Source organism: Pagrus major, chromosome 16 (assembly GCF_040436345.1).
Source record: "Pagrus major chromosome 16, Pma_NU_1.0".
NCBI lineage: Eukaryota > Metazoa > Chordata > Actinopteri > Spariformes > Sparidae > Pagrus > Pagrus major.
In genome coordinates this window covers 17,969,083-17,986,205 of record NC_133230.1, presented here as the reverse complement: position 1 = coordinate 17,986,205, position 17,123 = coordinate 17,969,083, and the positions used below count along the sequence as shown (strand labels likewise).

At 43.2% G+C, this 17,123-nt stretch overlaps 1 protein-coding gene across 2 annotated transcripts in view; it reads right to left on the bottom strand.

Annotated features, from left to right (window-relative positions):
- Window positions 1-11,433: 11,433 nt before the first annotated feature.
- The window catches only part of cdin1 (CDAN1 interacting nuclease 1), a 60,029-nt gene continuing 54,339 nt past the window's right edge, over window positions 11,434-17,123 (bottom strand). For both annotated transcript variants that reach the window (XM_073482683.1, XM_073482684.1), the window contains one exon: window positions 11,434-12,971. In XM_073482683.1, the coding sequence (XP_073338784.1) occupies window positions 12,815-12,971 (157 nt within the window). In that variant the 3' untranslated portion in view covers window positions 11,434-12,814. The remainder of the gene's footprint in view (window positions 12,972-17,123) is intronic.

The following is a 17,123-nucleotide window of genomic DNA, read 5'->3' as shown; positions in this document are numbered from 1 at the left end:
GACAGAAGGTAGATTGCCTCTGCTGCTTTCCTTTTGCCGATTCGGTGTGACAGGGATGATGGATGATCCAGCCGAGCTAAACAACTCCTCCCCTTCATCTCCTCCCTGTCAAAGCCAGTCCGGGCTGCTGCTGCAGGAATAAAATAAGGAATATATTCCCTCTGCACTGCTGCACAATGCAGCCCCGGCTCCTCTGGAAGACGCTCACATCGCCCGTGCAACAATATTAAAAGTCCACACACACACACCAGAAAACACTGTATGTGCGTGTGGAGGCAACATGTTAATAATGCTTACGTTATTGGCTTCTTCTCTGCAGAGCATCTGTGTGTGATCTAAGAGAGGGGGGGTGTATTTTTAGATGCTCAAGCCTGAGAGGAACACATTAGCCTAAAAAAAAAAAAAAAAAAAAAGGAAGGAGGAGAAGAAGAAAGTTTTGTTTGCGCTTTGCTGTTCTTTCAAATCGCTGATTTGGAGTGTGGTCATAAAAATGGACACGCAGAGGAGCTGAGTGTCCTTCGCTTTGCAGCTGGCTCTCCCCAAAATGGCTTGCTCTGGGGGACAGGTTTTTTAAGGTTCTGTGTGTATGTGTGTGTGTGTGTGTGTGTGTGTGTGTGTGTGTGTGTGTGTGTGTGTGTGTGTGTGTGTGTGTGTGCTGCCCTCCTTTTTTTCCTCCTTTCTTCTTTTTTTTTTAACATTTCAGCAGTTTTCTCTCCTCCTGCCATAAGGTGTTTCTATGACTACGTTATGTAGGCCTGTGAGAGCGGGTCAGAGGCGGGGGTCCCTGGGAGAAAAGGGCCGCATTTGGCTGATCATTTATCAATGTCAACCGCATAATGATTCTCCCTGCAGTCCCCCTATTGATGAGGATAATTACATTAGCTCAGAGTGACTGATCAATAAAGCCCAGGGAAAATGGTTTATTATAGCACCACCGAAAAGGCTTTCTTTAAGAGGGGGGGGCTGGCTGCCTCTTCTTTTTTCTTCTTCTTCATCTTCTTCTTTTTCTTCTTCTCTTAGAAAAATAAAAGAAAGGTTGATGTGCACAATCCCAACTCCGGAGAAGCAAAACTTCATGTTAATGTTGTGATTTTTATTTTTAATTTTCAAGATCGTCTTTCTGCTTTCCTCACTTTCTCTCAGTGAGTGAACCATTGTTTATTTTTTTTTGCATCAATTTAGAAAAAAAAAACTGCAGAAATTCAGCTCCTCCAGATAGAATTACACCCAGTCAAACGGACTTAAAGCCTCATAAATCCACGTCTTGTTTAATGTTTTCTAAAGTCACACAAGACCTCCAGGCTGCCAACCACCTCGCAGCGAGTTAAGGAACGATTTCACACACAAATATTATTTTTCTAATTTATTTTGCTGGCAAAACAAAAAAGAAACTGTCTGCAACACCTGATGCAGTGTCCCAACATACCAACCCCGGCCTTGAAGAGAAAGCCTTGAAATGTAGAATAAACACAAATAAGTCTTGTTTTGCAAAAATACAACCAGGAAACAAACTAAATATCCCCAAAAGACGTCCTATAAACGCGTTTCTGACCTGTCTCTCCATGCGTGTGTGTGTGTGTGTGTTTTCTTTAATTGTCAACAACTTATCCCCTGCAGGAATGTTGCAAACTCTTTCGCCTTAATTCTCCGTGGTGCCTGCGCGCCAGCTCCCATTTACCGCTGATGAACGTGTCTGCAGGAGACAGCTCCATTATCTATTTATCATTTATGATAGTATTTCCTCAGACAATGGAGGAGGATAGAGGATAGACGCGCGCACGGACCAGACAGTCCTCCCGAGCACTGATGCACTCTCTCCACTGCCCTTTCCACGAACGCGCGCTTAATCCCTTATTTATTCGATGGCATTTTGATAAATAAAAATGAGGGTTTTTATCTTTAAAAAATGAAGCCTTGACATATTGGAATATTATCTAAATGTGCGTAATTACGCGTACAATTAAACCTGGTGATTGTTGTTGTTTTTTTTAAAAAATGGGCAGACAAATCATGAAAAAAAGAGGAAATATTTTGTGTGTGCATCCCAGACTGACTGGAGGACATGTAAGTGTGCTTTTAAGTGGAAAGTATTGAAAACAAATCTGACTAGATGGGTGATATTCAGGACTTTTGCGCGCTTGAATGAGAGGCGATTTTTCTTCTTCACACTTCAGCGCTGCTTGTCCTCTTAAAAATGAGTGACAGTCACCCCTACAACACCCCCCCCTCCTTCCCCCTCCTCCTCCTCTTCTTCCTCCCCTTCCTCAACACACACTCAGCCCCGCACAAAATAAATCTTAATGATGTGAGAATCATAATTAGTCAGATAATGTAGCTATAGGGGGAAGAGACTGGAAATCGCAGTGGCCAGTGGTGGAGGAGCAGAGAGAGAGAGAGGGAGAGAGGGAGAGGGCGTGTGAGCGCAGAATAAATAAAGCGCAATAAAAAGGGAAAATAGCCGGAGTTTAGTCAAGCCTTGAGGTACTCAAACCTTTATTTCAATCAGTTAAGATTTAATTAGGCAAGCCTCAGGCCCGAGCGTCTCTCTTTTTTTCCCTTCCCTCTCTCATTACGTTGCCTTCCCCAGCGCTGTGCAGCAATGGCCCCAAGGTTGTCAACATTTGACCGGTTTTTTCCACTGAAATAATCACGGTTTATGGCTTGAGAAGCCATAAGATTCGCAAATAAATCTGGCATTATTCCATTATGACACGGAAATCCTAACTGCGAGCGGCGAAAGTATCGATTTGGTTTAATTTATGGCTTGTTGTGCCTATAAGTTGATGTTTTTTTGTTTGTTTTTTTAAATCTTAATTTCCTTCAGTTATTTTTGAGAGTTTAAAAAAAAAGGTTAGAAATATCTTGCGGGTAGCCGAGGGCAGCAAAGTGAGACATTTCACAAGAACTGTAAATAACAGGAGAGAGAGAGAGAGAGAGAGACAGAAAGAAAGGCAAACAGAGAGAGAGTGTTTCCTAAAATATGAAATTTCTCCGGATTATTGATTATTACGCACAGTTCTGTAGGCGCAGTGCACGCTCTGAATCAATTAATTACCAACTCCAATATAATAGATGCTCGTTTGTTTTTGGAGAGAGAGAAGAGAGAGAGAGACCCCCTCCCCACCACACCCTTGGGCGCACTGTTATTACATGATGGCGACCCCTTCTGGAGGCCAAAGTAAATGTGTTTATAGAGAGACAAGATGAAGAGGAAGAAGAAGGAGAAGACTGGCTTTCAAGAAGCTTTCATTCACATTTTCTGCTTTAAATGTTACAAAGATGTTTCGTTTTTCACCTTAAAAATGACGCAACAGCAGGCCTCCAGCCGTTTCCTCCCCCGTCCTCTCCTCTGAGATGTTAAGACCCTGACCCGCTGCAGTAAACGTGACCTCCAAACACTCTCATCTCATATTTACTCACAGGTATAAAGCCCCTTATGCATGTATTAGGCGGCCACGTTGATGGTAAAATCAATAAAGATGGATTGTAGGGTCAATATTATGCTTCGCACCTGGGGACTTGTTGCCCGGCTCCCCTTCCTGAGTGTGTGACACAGAGAGAGAGATGAGCAATTCATAATATGCGACCGCAACAGCTCTGCACGGCCGAGAGAGAGGCCATGTGTGTGTTTAACGGAAAGAGAGGGAAGAGAAGAGAGAGGAGAAGAGCAGGCCAGCAGGGCTGAAGTCATCCAGCCAGGGGCCTGAAGGACCCGGCGAACACTGACATCATTAATCACGGCCCACTTGAAGATTATGACTGAAAGTACAGAATCGGTAACCATTATCGTCTCGGATGGCAGTTAAAACCTCTCCTTATTTTTCAAAACAATGTAATGGCATAGAGGTCCATGCAAGAAAGAGGAAGAAAAAAAAAATAAGACGAGGGAGGGAGGAGGAGGAGGAGGAGGAGGAGAGGGAGACCGGTGTCACTGGGATGGAGTTACACACTAACGTTTCCTCTGGAGGAAATATCAAGGAGACACAGAGGTGGTCCTGGACTCCTTTATTAACAATTACATGAACAAAATCAAGAGAATAATTCTATAAAACAAATAATAAAAACGGCTTTCATTGCCTTTATAAATAATAATAATAATAATAATAATAATAATAATAATAATAATAATAATAATAATATGTGCGGGTTATTGTTGTTATTATTTATTACTTCGAATTTATCATTCACGTTTTTATACCATTCATCTTAGAATGATCAAATATAGACCATTAAAATGAGAAAATAAAAACGAATTACAATCATTTCGTCTGAAAATGAAATAAAAACGCGGTTAATATTGGCATCACAGTACCAAGAAAAAGGCTGCCGACATTTTAAAATCGACTAAAACAGAAAAACGACAACATTTCTGTCCTCTAATTGTCTAAAAGTGAAAACGGATTTGTTCATATTTCGACATATTTTAACAGCGACTTCCGGTGATTATCACTTTAAATGTATTGACCGGAAATCAGAAAGTACTCCTCTAAAATTACATATTTTTTAAAAACATAGATAACAACCGTGTTTTCTGTTTTATTTATTATTTTTTGTCGTGTTATTTTTGTAAACAAATTTAGAGGAAACGTTCAAAATGCCTAAAAAAAAAAAAGGTACGTCATAACTTAAATTTACATCAATTACGTCATAAAACAAATTGCCTTGTCTTCTTCTTTTGTCAGTCTTTGCAGGAAACCTCAATAACTCAAAATTCCTAAAAAAAAAAAAAAATGCATTTTTAAACCTGCCCTCCTTCTTTATCTCTGTGATAAATTTAACATGTGTGTCTCTGTTTGTGTATGTGAGTATTTCCTCCTGTACACAGCATGTTAGGGGAGCAGGAAAAGCGTTAGCATGGCCCCTGTTAGCAGTCGGAAGCTGCGGTGATGAAAAGCAATAGCTGGTGTCAAGAACTTTTTTAGCACATCACTACAGCTGGTGGGAAATAAATAGTAGCCAACTGAAGAGGAGCAGGAGGGAGGAGGAGGAGGAGGAGGAGGAGGAGGGGGTGGCTGTGTGACATAAGGCTATTTGGCTGTGTGACCGCCGGGAACCTGGGTTTTCATATCTCCTCTACACAATAAAAGCCCTGTGTGCTGTCTGTCTCACAAGTCCAACTTTGTTTCTCAACAAGGAGTGTAAACTGTTGTCAATATTCCGATAGCCTTCATCTGCCAATAATGACAGGCAGCCGGCTTCCTATCTTATCTGCGGGCCAGGTAGCGCCGTACCTGGGGGGAATAACTGCTGCGATAAAGAGCGTCTGGGCCAATAGAAAGGCTCTTGTCTGTCTGTGAGGAGTTAATGGAGAACGCCACTGGAGACAGGAAGTCCTCAGAAAGTGAAAAGCACTTTATTGCGCACCTGAATGGCCTGGCATAGGGTTTCTCTCAAACCCAATGGGAAAACCACATTACAGGTCCTTACACAGGGTCATTACAACAGGGCAATGGAGTTCAAGTGATCCATTGCATTTGAATGACAACATCACATCGCTCCATTCATTCCTCCCTCTAGTGTGACCCGACGATGATCCCTGTGGGACTGGGATGTTGTCAGTGGAGTGATGTGTTACAGTCGAGAGCGAGCGAGATTTGGCTCATTCAAGTTTTACTCAAAAAACTCAGTGAAGCGCGCGTCTTGCCGACTGTCAGTGTTGATGGCTGTTGCTTTCTTGCAGCAACAGGTTTCATGGACCCATAACCCACAGCACACTGCAACATGACATCATCAAGCCTCTAAAAATGAACTGCAACATCGATCCCTCGCAGGCTGACCTCCCATAAGTCAAATATAGACGATGTGGGACATGTGTTTGGATGGAAGTGTATATTTACCTGTCACCAGCAACTCAAGGACATGGGCCGCACTGAGGTTGTATCCAGCCCTGGAGAGTGGAGTGTTTTGGGGGTGAAAATGAGTTGTAAAAGTGATAAATGGCTCACATTTCTCTAGCTGAGGAGCACTGGAGCTGGCACTGTGCTTCCAGTCTAACAGTTAATTGCTCAGCACAGTGAAGGCCCAACAAAGTACTCGTAAAGCATCACACACACACACAAAAAAAAGTTCAGTCCAGTCATCCTCTCTTCTCCCTCTCTGCTTCTTCCCTCTCTCGAATCCTCTGGCTAAATGGCTGCTCCCATCCCTGCCATCCACGATTTCCCAAGCACCAAAATATTATGTTGCCAGTGGCAACAATTCAATAAAATAACCAATCACATGTGCCCTTTCAAATATTTCCAAAATTAAGTCTGTACATAATGGAGGAGTCGTCTCATCTGTGCAGCAGGATCTCGTGCCAGGGTTCATTGCGGTGTGATAAATGATCGCAAGGCTTGTTTTGACAAATGCAAGGGGACTTCTGAATGAGCCCGTCCACTGTTATCAGCTGGATTAGTAGCTCTGGATTCAGCCAATCAAAACCTGTGGTCGATGCATCCGATAATAGCTACGCTCATCTCCATGGCCACCGCTACACAGTAGCCTCACCTCCCCTCCCAAGTGCACTTACTTCATAATAACATGCCTGCGACAGCTCTCATCAGGCCATCATGCTCGCAAATAGAGGACAAGGCAGAGGGTGAGCCAGGGTTTGTTTTGGCTGAATCAGATTTTGTCTCCAGCCTCTTGCAACTAACCTTTTTCCCCTCCGGAGTACCCCCACAGTCATATTTTAGAATGTCACTAGTGCTCATACATCTCTCGCTGCTGTCTGTTCCTCCTCTACCTCTCCTCTACCCTGCTGTTCCTCACTCCTCCCCCCCTCATGCTGGCCCTGGTACCTGTACCCGTGGATGTTACCGGGCATCCTCTGGACCCTTGCTGAGAACAGGAGATGACACAGTTTCTGGGTCACTTCTGTCACAGTCCAAATGCCACTCAGGGAGGGCTGACCTTTTCCGGTGGCCGATGCTGGAGCATGCAGCCTCCGTGCGTGGCTGTCACCCCTGTGGTTCCAACCACAAACACACGCTCTCTACGATTCACTGACAGACCTTTTTTTTTTTTTTTGTAAACCCCTCTGCTGTATTCACCTCCTCCTTTTTATCCATGACAATACATGTTTAAACAGCGGGGATGAATCAAAGCTGACAAGCAAAAAAATAGCCACTGTAAAATATGGCTGATGTAAGACATCTTTGCTAAAGTCAGGACCCTCACACGGGCCTGACAATGTCCCACCCCTTCTGGTGTGCCCCATGGGACCTTACTTCAGAAAAAAAATTGTGAAGTAGTCAATGGGCGAGAGACAAATACATTTTGATCCTGTCTGAATTGTGCCTTGACTTTCAAAGATGATGTTTGTCAATTTAAAAGAAAATCAGAAAATCAAGAAAGTCACAGTTTGCTGTAAAGATAGTAAAATACCGTTTAGTTTCGTGTGAAATCGCTCAGTGAACTTCATCGACTCGCTCATACGTCACCAACACCAACATTGCCATTGCCTCGGCAGAGAAAAAAAAATCACAATAAATCTGGCCATCTTGACAGCTAAAGTTATGTGAAAGGAGAGTTAGTTAGTTCTGTGAGCTAGCTTATATCCGCGACTGGATCTACGAGGTTTCGGTTATGGGTTTCGGTAAACATTAAATGAGACGACGACCATACAGATGTTAAAAAATCCTCACCAACTCGCACAACCGCTCCTCAAAAACTTCTGCCATTTTTTAAAAAATGTCTTCCTCTTGTCCTGTTTTTGTATCTTGCTTGAACTACTATACTGCGACACTGCCCCCCGAGACTACTGCAGGTACTGCTCTGTTGGTCCGTATCTAATGTTGATCATAAATTAGCCTTTAAAGGACTGTTGGGTGTGTAGTTTTTCTAATTACGTACTTTCACAGTCTTAAACTTAAACAATTTTATGACAAACTGTGACTTTCTCAAGCTGAATCTTTTACACTTGCAAACATCATATATGTCATATATGGGATCAAAAAATTATTTTTCCATTGCCTTTCACTACCATACATATTTTTTCTGAAATAACGTCTCATGGTGGTCCACCAGAAGAAGCGTGACTTGGCCTCTCCGTCAGGTCTCACTGGAAGGAGCTCCAAATATGCTTCCTGGATTTATTTGAAGGCAAATGGGAGCTTGGCTCTTAATGAAATACCTCAATTAGCAAGAAGCCCAGTCAACACCTTTCTCTTTTACATCTAGGACATTTAAGTTTCCGTTGCCAAGCTGTTTCTTTTAACTGAAAGTGACTTGCGTTGCTCATTTACAGCTGTCAGAAACAGAACATTTCAGTGGCCAGGCCCTGGGTGCATGTGATCCCATGTCACATCAGTGTCAGGAGAGATTTTTGCAGGGTGTTCGGAGCTCTGAGTTTTTTTGCTTTTTGAAGCTCTTGGCCGTGTCTCTGCTTGTCCCGCGCTACCGGTGACTCATACATCACTAAACTAAACTAGCCCCCCACATCTCCCCCCTCACCCATCTGAGTGGATTAATGTGTCAGAGTTGTTCAGTTTCCCTCAAACATACCATCTGCCCTCCGTCCTGTCAATCAAACATCCATCGCTTTGCCATTCAAAATCCCCCAGACCATTTTTTCTCATGATCCATTGTTGTTTTTAAATAACAGCCTCTGATTAGCAGGCAGCGCTTCCTAAAAATAAAAATGAAATCTCCTCGTGTATCTGCTTCAGCTCAGGGCAGTGAAGCTGCTTTTTTCCCAGTGCTGCTATTCAAGCTCCTCTAAAAAAAAAATCCTTTTTTAATTTCAAACTGGCTGCTCTGACTCTTCCAGGAGAACTTTTATTTATTTCCACCATGTGATGTCTTGCTGGCTGAGGGAGGCTGAGAGGATCCCTACTAAAAGCACTATGCTGCCTGGGGCAGAAACAGGCCAGAGCTCTCTTCACATAAATAACACAGGAGCGTGGAGGAAGTCCGTTTGGTGGTCTGCTGGAGGGATAGAACCTACCCATCAGTCTGTCTCTGGTTCTGTCCTTCTTTCTCATTCTCTGTGTCTCAGTGGTCTATCTAGCAGCTTGGCGGAAGAGGCATAAAACAGCAGGATGTGGAAGAGATTGGGCCAAGATGTACATCTGAGTGGATAGTGGACTTCCAATAGCCTGCGGGCCCGGGCCAGACAGAGTGGATGATGCTGTGAACTGCATCAAACTAATCTGACACATGGGAGACACAGATTTAAGAATTGTAACCAATATTACAATACTGAATAAAATGTGTAACTAAATCGTTTAGCATGTAGTCTCTTGGCAATTTTGTAACTGGAAAAACATGATTCATAATGTGCTTTCAATTTTTTCTCCTTCATACAAAATTGATTATCAGTAATCCTCGTATATTATTGTGAGCCAAAAGATATTCTTTGATGAAAAAATACTGTATGTTGACTGTTGTGTTCACTGGATGCCTCTTGAGGATCAAGTTTCTCCGGAACACTGGTGTTCCAGGCCCCAGGAAACGACCTCTCCAAACTGGCCTTATTTGGAGAGCACTCGAATGCCCCATTGTTGTGACAAGAACAATGAATCTAAAAAGAGGTGAGAGACAAGGGCAAGGAAAACACAAAATAAAGATGTCTGGCTCCTAAAAAATCATCAGATGGAGGTTTTCCTTCTATATTTGCTCTCACATCATGGAAATACTGTCAGCTGACGCCGGTGTCAGCCCCCGCCTTTGAAGTTGATTTTAAAAAAGCTGTATTTAGTTTGCATTGTGTGCAGAACCTAATTTATAGGAGTTGACCCTGGCTCCTCTTTTGTGCGACAGCCATCTTGGAAAACAATGGCAGGAAGGCTTGAAACTTGAGAGGAACTGAATCTGCTGTTTTCCATTTTTTCTGTTCTTATTCAACGGAGAATTTTTTTCCCCTGCCTGAGTAAAATAGCTCTGTTTTTGTGTCCAACAGGAGCCATAAACTGATGTCTAAGCATTCCATGGCCAGGCAATAGGTCCGAGTTTAACTGGACACATGGGGACAGTTGTTTTGTACCACATGGAGCAGGGGGGGCCTGACAGAGGAAGCCATGGCCGCCTGGCGACCTCGCCGTGACCCACTGGCCTCCTCATGGAGGGATCAAGGCCTAGATGGGAGCCGGCTGAGGGTTAGAGGTTTAAGGGTAACAAATCAAGCAACACTTTAGTGGTATTTAACCCCCACATACCATATCTCTCTAACTGTGTGAGCGGTGCATAACTGCGCAGAACAAACATAGAAACGCTTATTTTTATTCTATATGTGGGAGTTCTCTTCAGCAACAGAACTGGAGTGGTACAGGTTTGGGAATGATGAGTGAAGACAAGGAGAAGATCATTTTACTCAGATACATCTCTCTTGAACTCTGCCTTGGTTAATTCTTCTGCTGGTCAGCGGGTTAGTAAAGATTGGGGAATGCATCAAATATTTAGCAACGATATTCAGTGAATGTTCTTGTCAGATTGCTGATAAAATAAATGCGTTACTTTGGCTCTGATGCAGCTTCCTCTCTCTCTCTGTGGTCTCTTCAATGTCCCACCCACATCTGATTGGTTTCACACAGCAGTGCATCTCTTGAATTTGCATCAGGGTAAATCTAAAGAGCAGCAGCAAAATAGAGATGATAATATGGTCGGCATCTTCACATTAAAAGTTCGACATCTGGAAAAACAGTCCAACCACTTTGACTGCGTGTGAGCACCAAGCATCAATGTTGTAAACAGAGTCCTCACTGTAGCTCCTGTGCTCTGTCGGCCTGGAACACAGTCCACCTGTTGAGTACAACAGCGTGATCCGCGGTGATGTGGTGTCGACAGGTCTCTGTAAAGATGTGGAATATAACAAAAGTACTTTTACTTGTACTCTACTTGTATTTACTGTATTTTTGCTTTTGTATAACTTTATACTTTTACGCCACTACATCTCAGAGGCGGATATTGTAGCTTTTACTTGTGGAGTATTTTCACAAAGTCTTATTAGTACCCTAACTTAAGTAAAGTATCTGAATACTTTTCCACCACTGGTGCTGATGGTCAGCTACGAGGCCTCTGTACTAAAACATCTGTGATATTAGGACACATATTCTCTACTTTACACGTGTAAAATGATTTCCTTCTTATTATAAGAAGCATTCTCTGAGGTGATGGCAGGATCTCCACCCTTTCACTTTCTTTCCTCTTATCGTTTTTTTGTGCCATAAAGAAGACACGACAAGGACCCCCTATAGGCAGTGCATATCTGCCTCTAAAGGCATCACTCAACTTTATGTTCACTTGTGGTTCCCCTAGCCGGGCTGTGTTTCTTCCATTGGTGTCTGCTCATAAAAGGTACTGCGGTTGTAAAGATGTGCAACAGACAACTGCTGGGCAGTCACACAGCTTTACATGGAAATCAGGTGTTTATGCGTAGCTGTAGGCGCTTTAAGAAGTCTATATTGTTAAGTTTGTGCTGTTTATATTCATGACTCAAGAACATATTCAAAATCATTTCTCAAAACTTATTTATTAATGATAAACACAAAAAATTACATTGTAAAAACAGTATTTTCCTTTAAATGACCACAGCATAAAATGTGGGACAGAACATGACAAGGACTGAATGTTTTTTTTTTTTTTTTTTTCCACAATCTTATACTACACACATTGCGGTGAAATACAAACATATAAACACTGTAACTTCAGGCCACTGGGCTGACCGGTTGAGCAAAAGTAAGCTTACACAGCTTATAGCACACATTCAATACAGACTTTGATTATCGTTAATGATTATTTTCGCCGTTGATTAAACTGTTGATTATTTCCTCGACTAATGGATTAGTTGTTTGGTCTAAAATGAGTTTCCCAAAGCCCAAGATGAGTTCCTAATGTCTTGTTTTGTCCACAACCCAAAGTTTTGTCCACAATCCCAAGATATTCAGTTTGTGTCATTTTTTGTAATATTCCAATGTTTGTAGATTTCATGATAAACCATTAATGGCCAAATGTGATGAACATTATTTAACCATACCGATATTCAACAGAGAGGAAAACAGACACCTGTTGTGTAATGTCATCAAACTTGTTGGCACTAGAGGTTAGTGGGAGCTGTGAGAAAAACTGTCCTCAACGTGTTGAGATTTATATTTAATTACGTACAGTTAATTAAGACACTTCACACTAAAAAGCAGATAGAAAATGTTGACAATCCTCCTGTGATGAAATTTAGTTATGGTGTGACCCTAGCTTCAACCTCGATCCTCAACAGATTTGACAATGCAATGTGAAAAAGGTCAGAGTGAGAGCAGCTTTAATCAGAAAATGATCCTGTTTACCCCCCTGCAAAATGACTGAGAGGGCACCGAGTGACGCAGGTGAGAGTCAGGCGTCCACCCAGCCCCCGGACCGCACCTCTCTTATCTGCCGATGGAGCAGAGGAGGAAGGAGTGAGGAAGGAGTGACAAAGGCCAGGGCTTTGGGTGTGATAAGGAAGGGCCATATGTCCCGCTTTGGCCCCGGCTCTCACCCTGAGAGGCCATCCAAGGGCCAGGAGTTTGAACACAACCAGGAAAGCCTCCAAGACGGTGTTTTCGCACTCAGGTATGAATCTGACCCTGTGCTGTCAGATATACAGGACGGTGGTGTGTGTTTACATGTGGTAGCTTTGGGGGCAGTGGAAGAGAGGGAGGGAGGAAGACAGGGTAAGACAGACAGAGACAGAGGGTCAGGTGGAGTTCAGGGCAGAGTCTCACACTGCAGGAAAGCATAATTGCTTCCGGATCTCGGCATCCACCCGAGTTCCTATCCTTCCCGCCTCCTCTTTCCTTCCATTCATCCTTCCATCTTTAGTTTTTCAGCTCCACTCCTCATCTTTTCTCACTCTTTGTCTTTATTCTGGCTCTTGCTGCAGTTTGTCCTGCTGGGCGGCGTGGCACAGGGTGACAATGTCTGTCGGGAAGCAGTCTTTGAGCAGGATACCTCTGTCTCTCTGGCAGTCGAGCTCTCCTATGAAACCATACCAGTAGATCACAAGGCCTGGACCAAACCTGCGGAGCCAAACAAAAGAAACAAAGCCGGTCTTTCGTGAGAGAAACACTACTGTCATCTCAGAGAGTTCTGAAGAAGCTATGAATGAGTTATATTGCTGCTTTTAAACCCATATCTGCAAAATGCTTACGGCCGTTGACTTTGGATTAGGAAGGCATAACAGAAAACAGCAGGAATAAGCAAGTGAAGAGACAGAAAGATGGGACGTTAGAGAGATTGATCTACGAGAGATAAGGTCGCTTAGGTATTTTCCTTTGATCGCCATCCAGGAAACTTGTGCTGAATCAAACAAAAAAAGGCACCGGGAAGATTAAGATCTTTCTGACAGGGTGATACACACTCGATCACATTACAATGGCAGTGAAATAACAATAATCTGTTCAATAACAAAGCTCTGCACCGAGGCCTCCGCATCCTGTCATCGGAAGCCTTTGGCACATAGCAGAGTTCAACACAAAGTCTGAGACTTAAACACGCTGCATCTGGCGGTTAATGTTAGCCAATCCAACTGTGTCCAGCTGTTTCATTCACTTTGAAAGCCAGAGCAACTTTGCCTTAGTTGGCGAGCACTGTTGTTACTATAAATAATGACTTGCCAGGCAACTGAGTAGTCAAGTTCAGACTGTTTAAACACAAGGTGTTTTTTTTTTCTTTTTTCTTTTTTAAACCCTTACTTCTATCTTTTGTTCTCTCTATAGACACTGCAGCTACTGTACACCTGAAGCTCTGCTGAAAGGTGCAGAAACAATTAAAATGGAGGAGTTCTTCTCCGGGAAATGTGCGACGTTATTTCACTACTACTTCTCCTCACAAAGGCAATAAATCATCTTTCATGCTTTTTATTATGCCCCAAAGAGCCACCGGTGGCCCCTCTCTGCCTCATATAGATCATACCTATTCTTTGAACATTAGCTGCCATGCATAAAGACATGTCACAGTTGAACTCTGAACGGAGAGCACGTCAGCCCCCACATGCAAGACCAGATTCAGGGGGCTGACAGTGCTCCAGTCCCAGACACTCTATCCTCAGACAGTTAACAATGTTGCGGGGGCCTCTGGAGACCCAGACAGGAAGCTAGCCAAAGGGCCACGGAGAGCAACAGAAGTTCAGCTCCAAGGTAAAGTGCATAAAACCTTGAACCTGTGATCAATCACTTCATATTGAAATACGTTCTCAAACACCCGATGGTGTTATTTTAATAATAATTATGGGAATCTTTCGTCTTCTGTATGGTTAGAATTTATGAGCCGAGTAAAAGTGACCTTACAACTTCGACAAGATATTTCAACACATAAATTCTAAATGCAAGTTCACAGCTATGTAAGACTGTGTTGACTGGGCCTTGAGGCAGTGCATGTTCTACATACAGTACCTGCAAGGGGACAGATACATGCACGAAATAATAATATGTGACTGTACGTCCATCCCCTCCAAGAGGCCCTTGCAGCAGTACATGCTTCTGCACCCCATCCCCTGCATTCTACATTTTACAGTGTGTGATTTACGGTGCTGTATCTATGAGCAAACAGGCCAAAGCTAACAGCCCCGGAGAAAGCCCACAGATGCACACCGAAAGTTCACCGCAATGTCACACACATAGCTCAGCCTCTCAGTGCCGCACAAAGCTCAAGCTCCCCCAAACTCTTCATCGTTTCCATGGTCCGCCGCTGCTGCTGCTGCTGCGTGGTCGCCAACTCTTAATATGGAAATGTTATGGAAACAAAACCTAAACATTTACATTAGATGACTTTGGAAATGGGGTTACGCTCTTCTTTTTATTCAGCCGCCGTGCCGTATGCATTTCCTGTGCTCTGGATGGGGAGGTGAGGCTGAAAAGGGGAGAAAAGCGGTCTGTGCAGAGTGGAGAAAGGCAACCTTCTGGAAAGGTTAAACCTGTACATCAACAGATAAGGCAGCGGCGTACGATACATCATGTCCCGGGTCTGTCAGGGGAGGCCGAGCACAAATTGAAACAAGCAAAATTATAAACACAGGGGAGCCATGTCACCAAGGCCTCTCCATACTGTAAAGAAAATAAATGGACTTTGAATCCTACTCAGAATTAATACAAGTTAATACTACAGGGACCTTGAGGTAAAAACCTGAGACTGGGAACACAAACAGTAACACAGAGAGGAAAGGGAATGGTCAGGGGGCCACAACTGAGCCTGAAGGCAACAGCGTGAGACTCTTACCACTTTTACACCAAAATTTGTATGCATACGCAGGTTTTAGAACGTGGATAAACGTGCTAAAAATAGGCGATTCACTCCTTGCCCATCTCTATGTACATTTCTTGTACCTTATGTTCTTCATCACGAACACGCCGCAGAAACAGGGAAAAGTAGACAGCAGCAAATCAGACTACATCCTGAAGACGTTTAACTTGTTTTAAAAAAGTCTTAATCAGTAACACTCTCAATTAGACACATGTTTTTGTTGCGGAGCTCATGATGGCAGTTGAAGGAGTGGCTTCTTTCGCTTCTTTCTGATCCCTGTTGAGAGTTGCACATGCTGGTAAGGCTCTAGTATTGACAAGGAAGCCACTGACAAGGCAAAGGTGGTCACTTTTTAAACTTGTTTTACTTCTGTCTCGCTTTCAAACTCAACGCTGCCTGAACAATGTTCAAGTGCTGCTTGAACAGAGACAGAGATTTAAAAATATTAACAAGCCAGCGGGCATAACATCAATGCACGTTGACGAGGGGTGAAAATGACGATCGGAGCTGGATAAATATCAAAACTCATGCCTGCTGCAGGGCCATTTAACCCGGAAGTCAATCCCAAATTGTACATATTCACATTAAAGACAAAAGCCAGATGTTAGTGGATGCAGGTTGTTTTTTTTATCCAGTGTGAAAGGGGTATTTAGAAAAAGGTCCAAGGAGCACCCAGACACTATAAAGAGCAATTATAAATATACAGTATGTGATGCCCTATATACCCCTATACAGTGCCTCTGAAGTTCGGTGTTATAGCGCCTGATGAAGTGAATGGAACTTCAACTCTGTACGCAAATTATGGCTTATTATGTGGGCTGGCTCGTCTTGACCTGGCGTGTGCTTATTACAAGCACCACCTCCAAGAGAGTGAGAGTCAGCCATCTTCCAATAAACACCTAACTGTGTAACGAGTTGGGGAAATTGTTTGTGAAATGTAGCTAATTTCAGCAAAAGGGGCCACTTGACGAGCCTGGGCGTGGATCGCGGCTGCCAGCCACGCTTTCGTTAGTGTTAATGAGCGGGTGGTGGTCGCGTTTAAAGCAGGTGCCAAGCAGCTTACTACGGCAGCTTAATGAGAGCAAAGGCACTCAGGAACAAAAACGCTCGAATGGAGAGGAGGGAGTGTTATTAGTGTCTGACTGCACATAAACACAGCGAGTCAGTGGAGCCGAGCCTCACACAGAGCCGAGTGCTGAATTAAATCTGAAAATGCACAACCCATACATGAACAGAGCACTTGAAAAAATATGAACTGCATACGCTGAATACAGTAAATTACAAACTGTACCTTTAAAAGAATGTGCAAACTTGCTCTCTTGATTTTATTTATGCACTTCTCATTTTCTGGGAAACCCACCCCATGAGAAAAAAAACCCGTGTCATTTAACATTTCTACCGATCAGGTCTAATTTGATCCGCCACATTTGGTGAGAAAAGGCTTTACTAAAACTTGGGCCGAGCACTTCTGCCAAAACACATTACACGACATGATGAATTATCAATAAAATCAAGATGAATTTACGCTTTAAAACACTGTCACGTCATTTTACACACCGCGCAGACCCGTTTTAAAACAAACGCCCTGGCAATGATTTAGACAGCGTAAGCCTCTACCTGAAGGTGAACTCTCTGTCTCTGAGGTCTCCCCACAAAGACCTCTTTGTCTTCAGCATCCATACATCAGGTCACGAGGTAGGCTCGCTAAAGCGCTGCCAAACATTAGCTTTAGTCAGTCTTTTCTCTGCTCTCTGAAATGCAGGTATGGAACCTGCTCAACGTCTTCTAAGACAGAACGCATTGAGAGTGAGATGTATAGTGGGAATAAAAGTCTCTGTGCTGGAGACAGAAGAACTATGTACATAGCAAAAGACAGAAATAAAATATGTGTCAATCAATGCAAGGTCTGTACTGAATAGTTCAAAACTTCA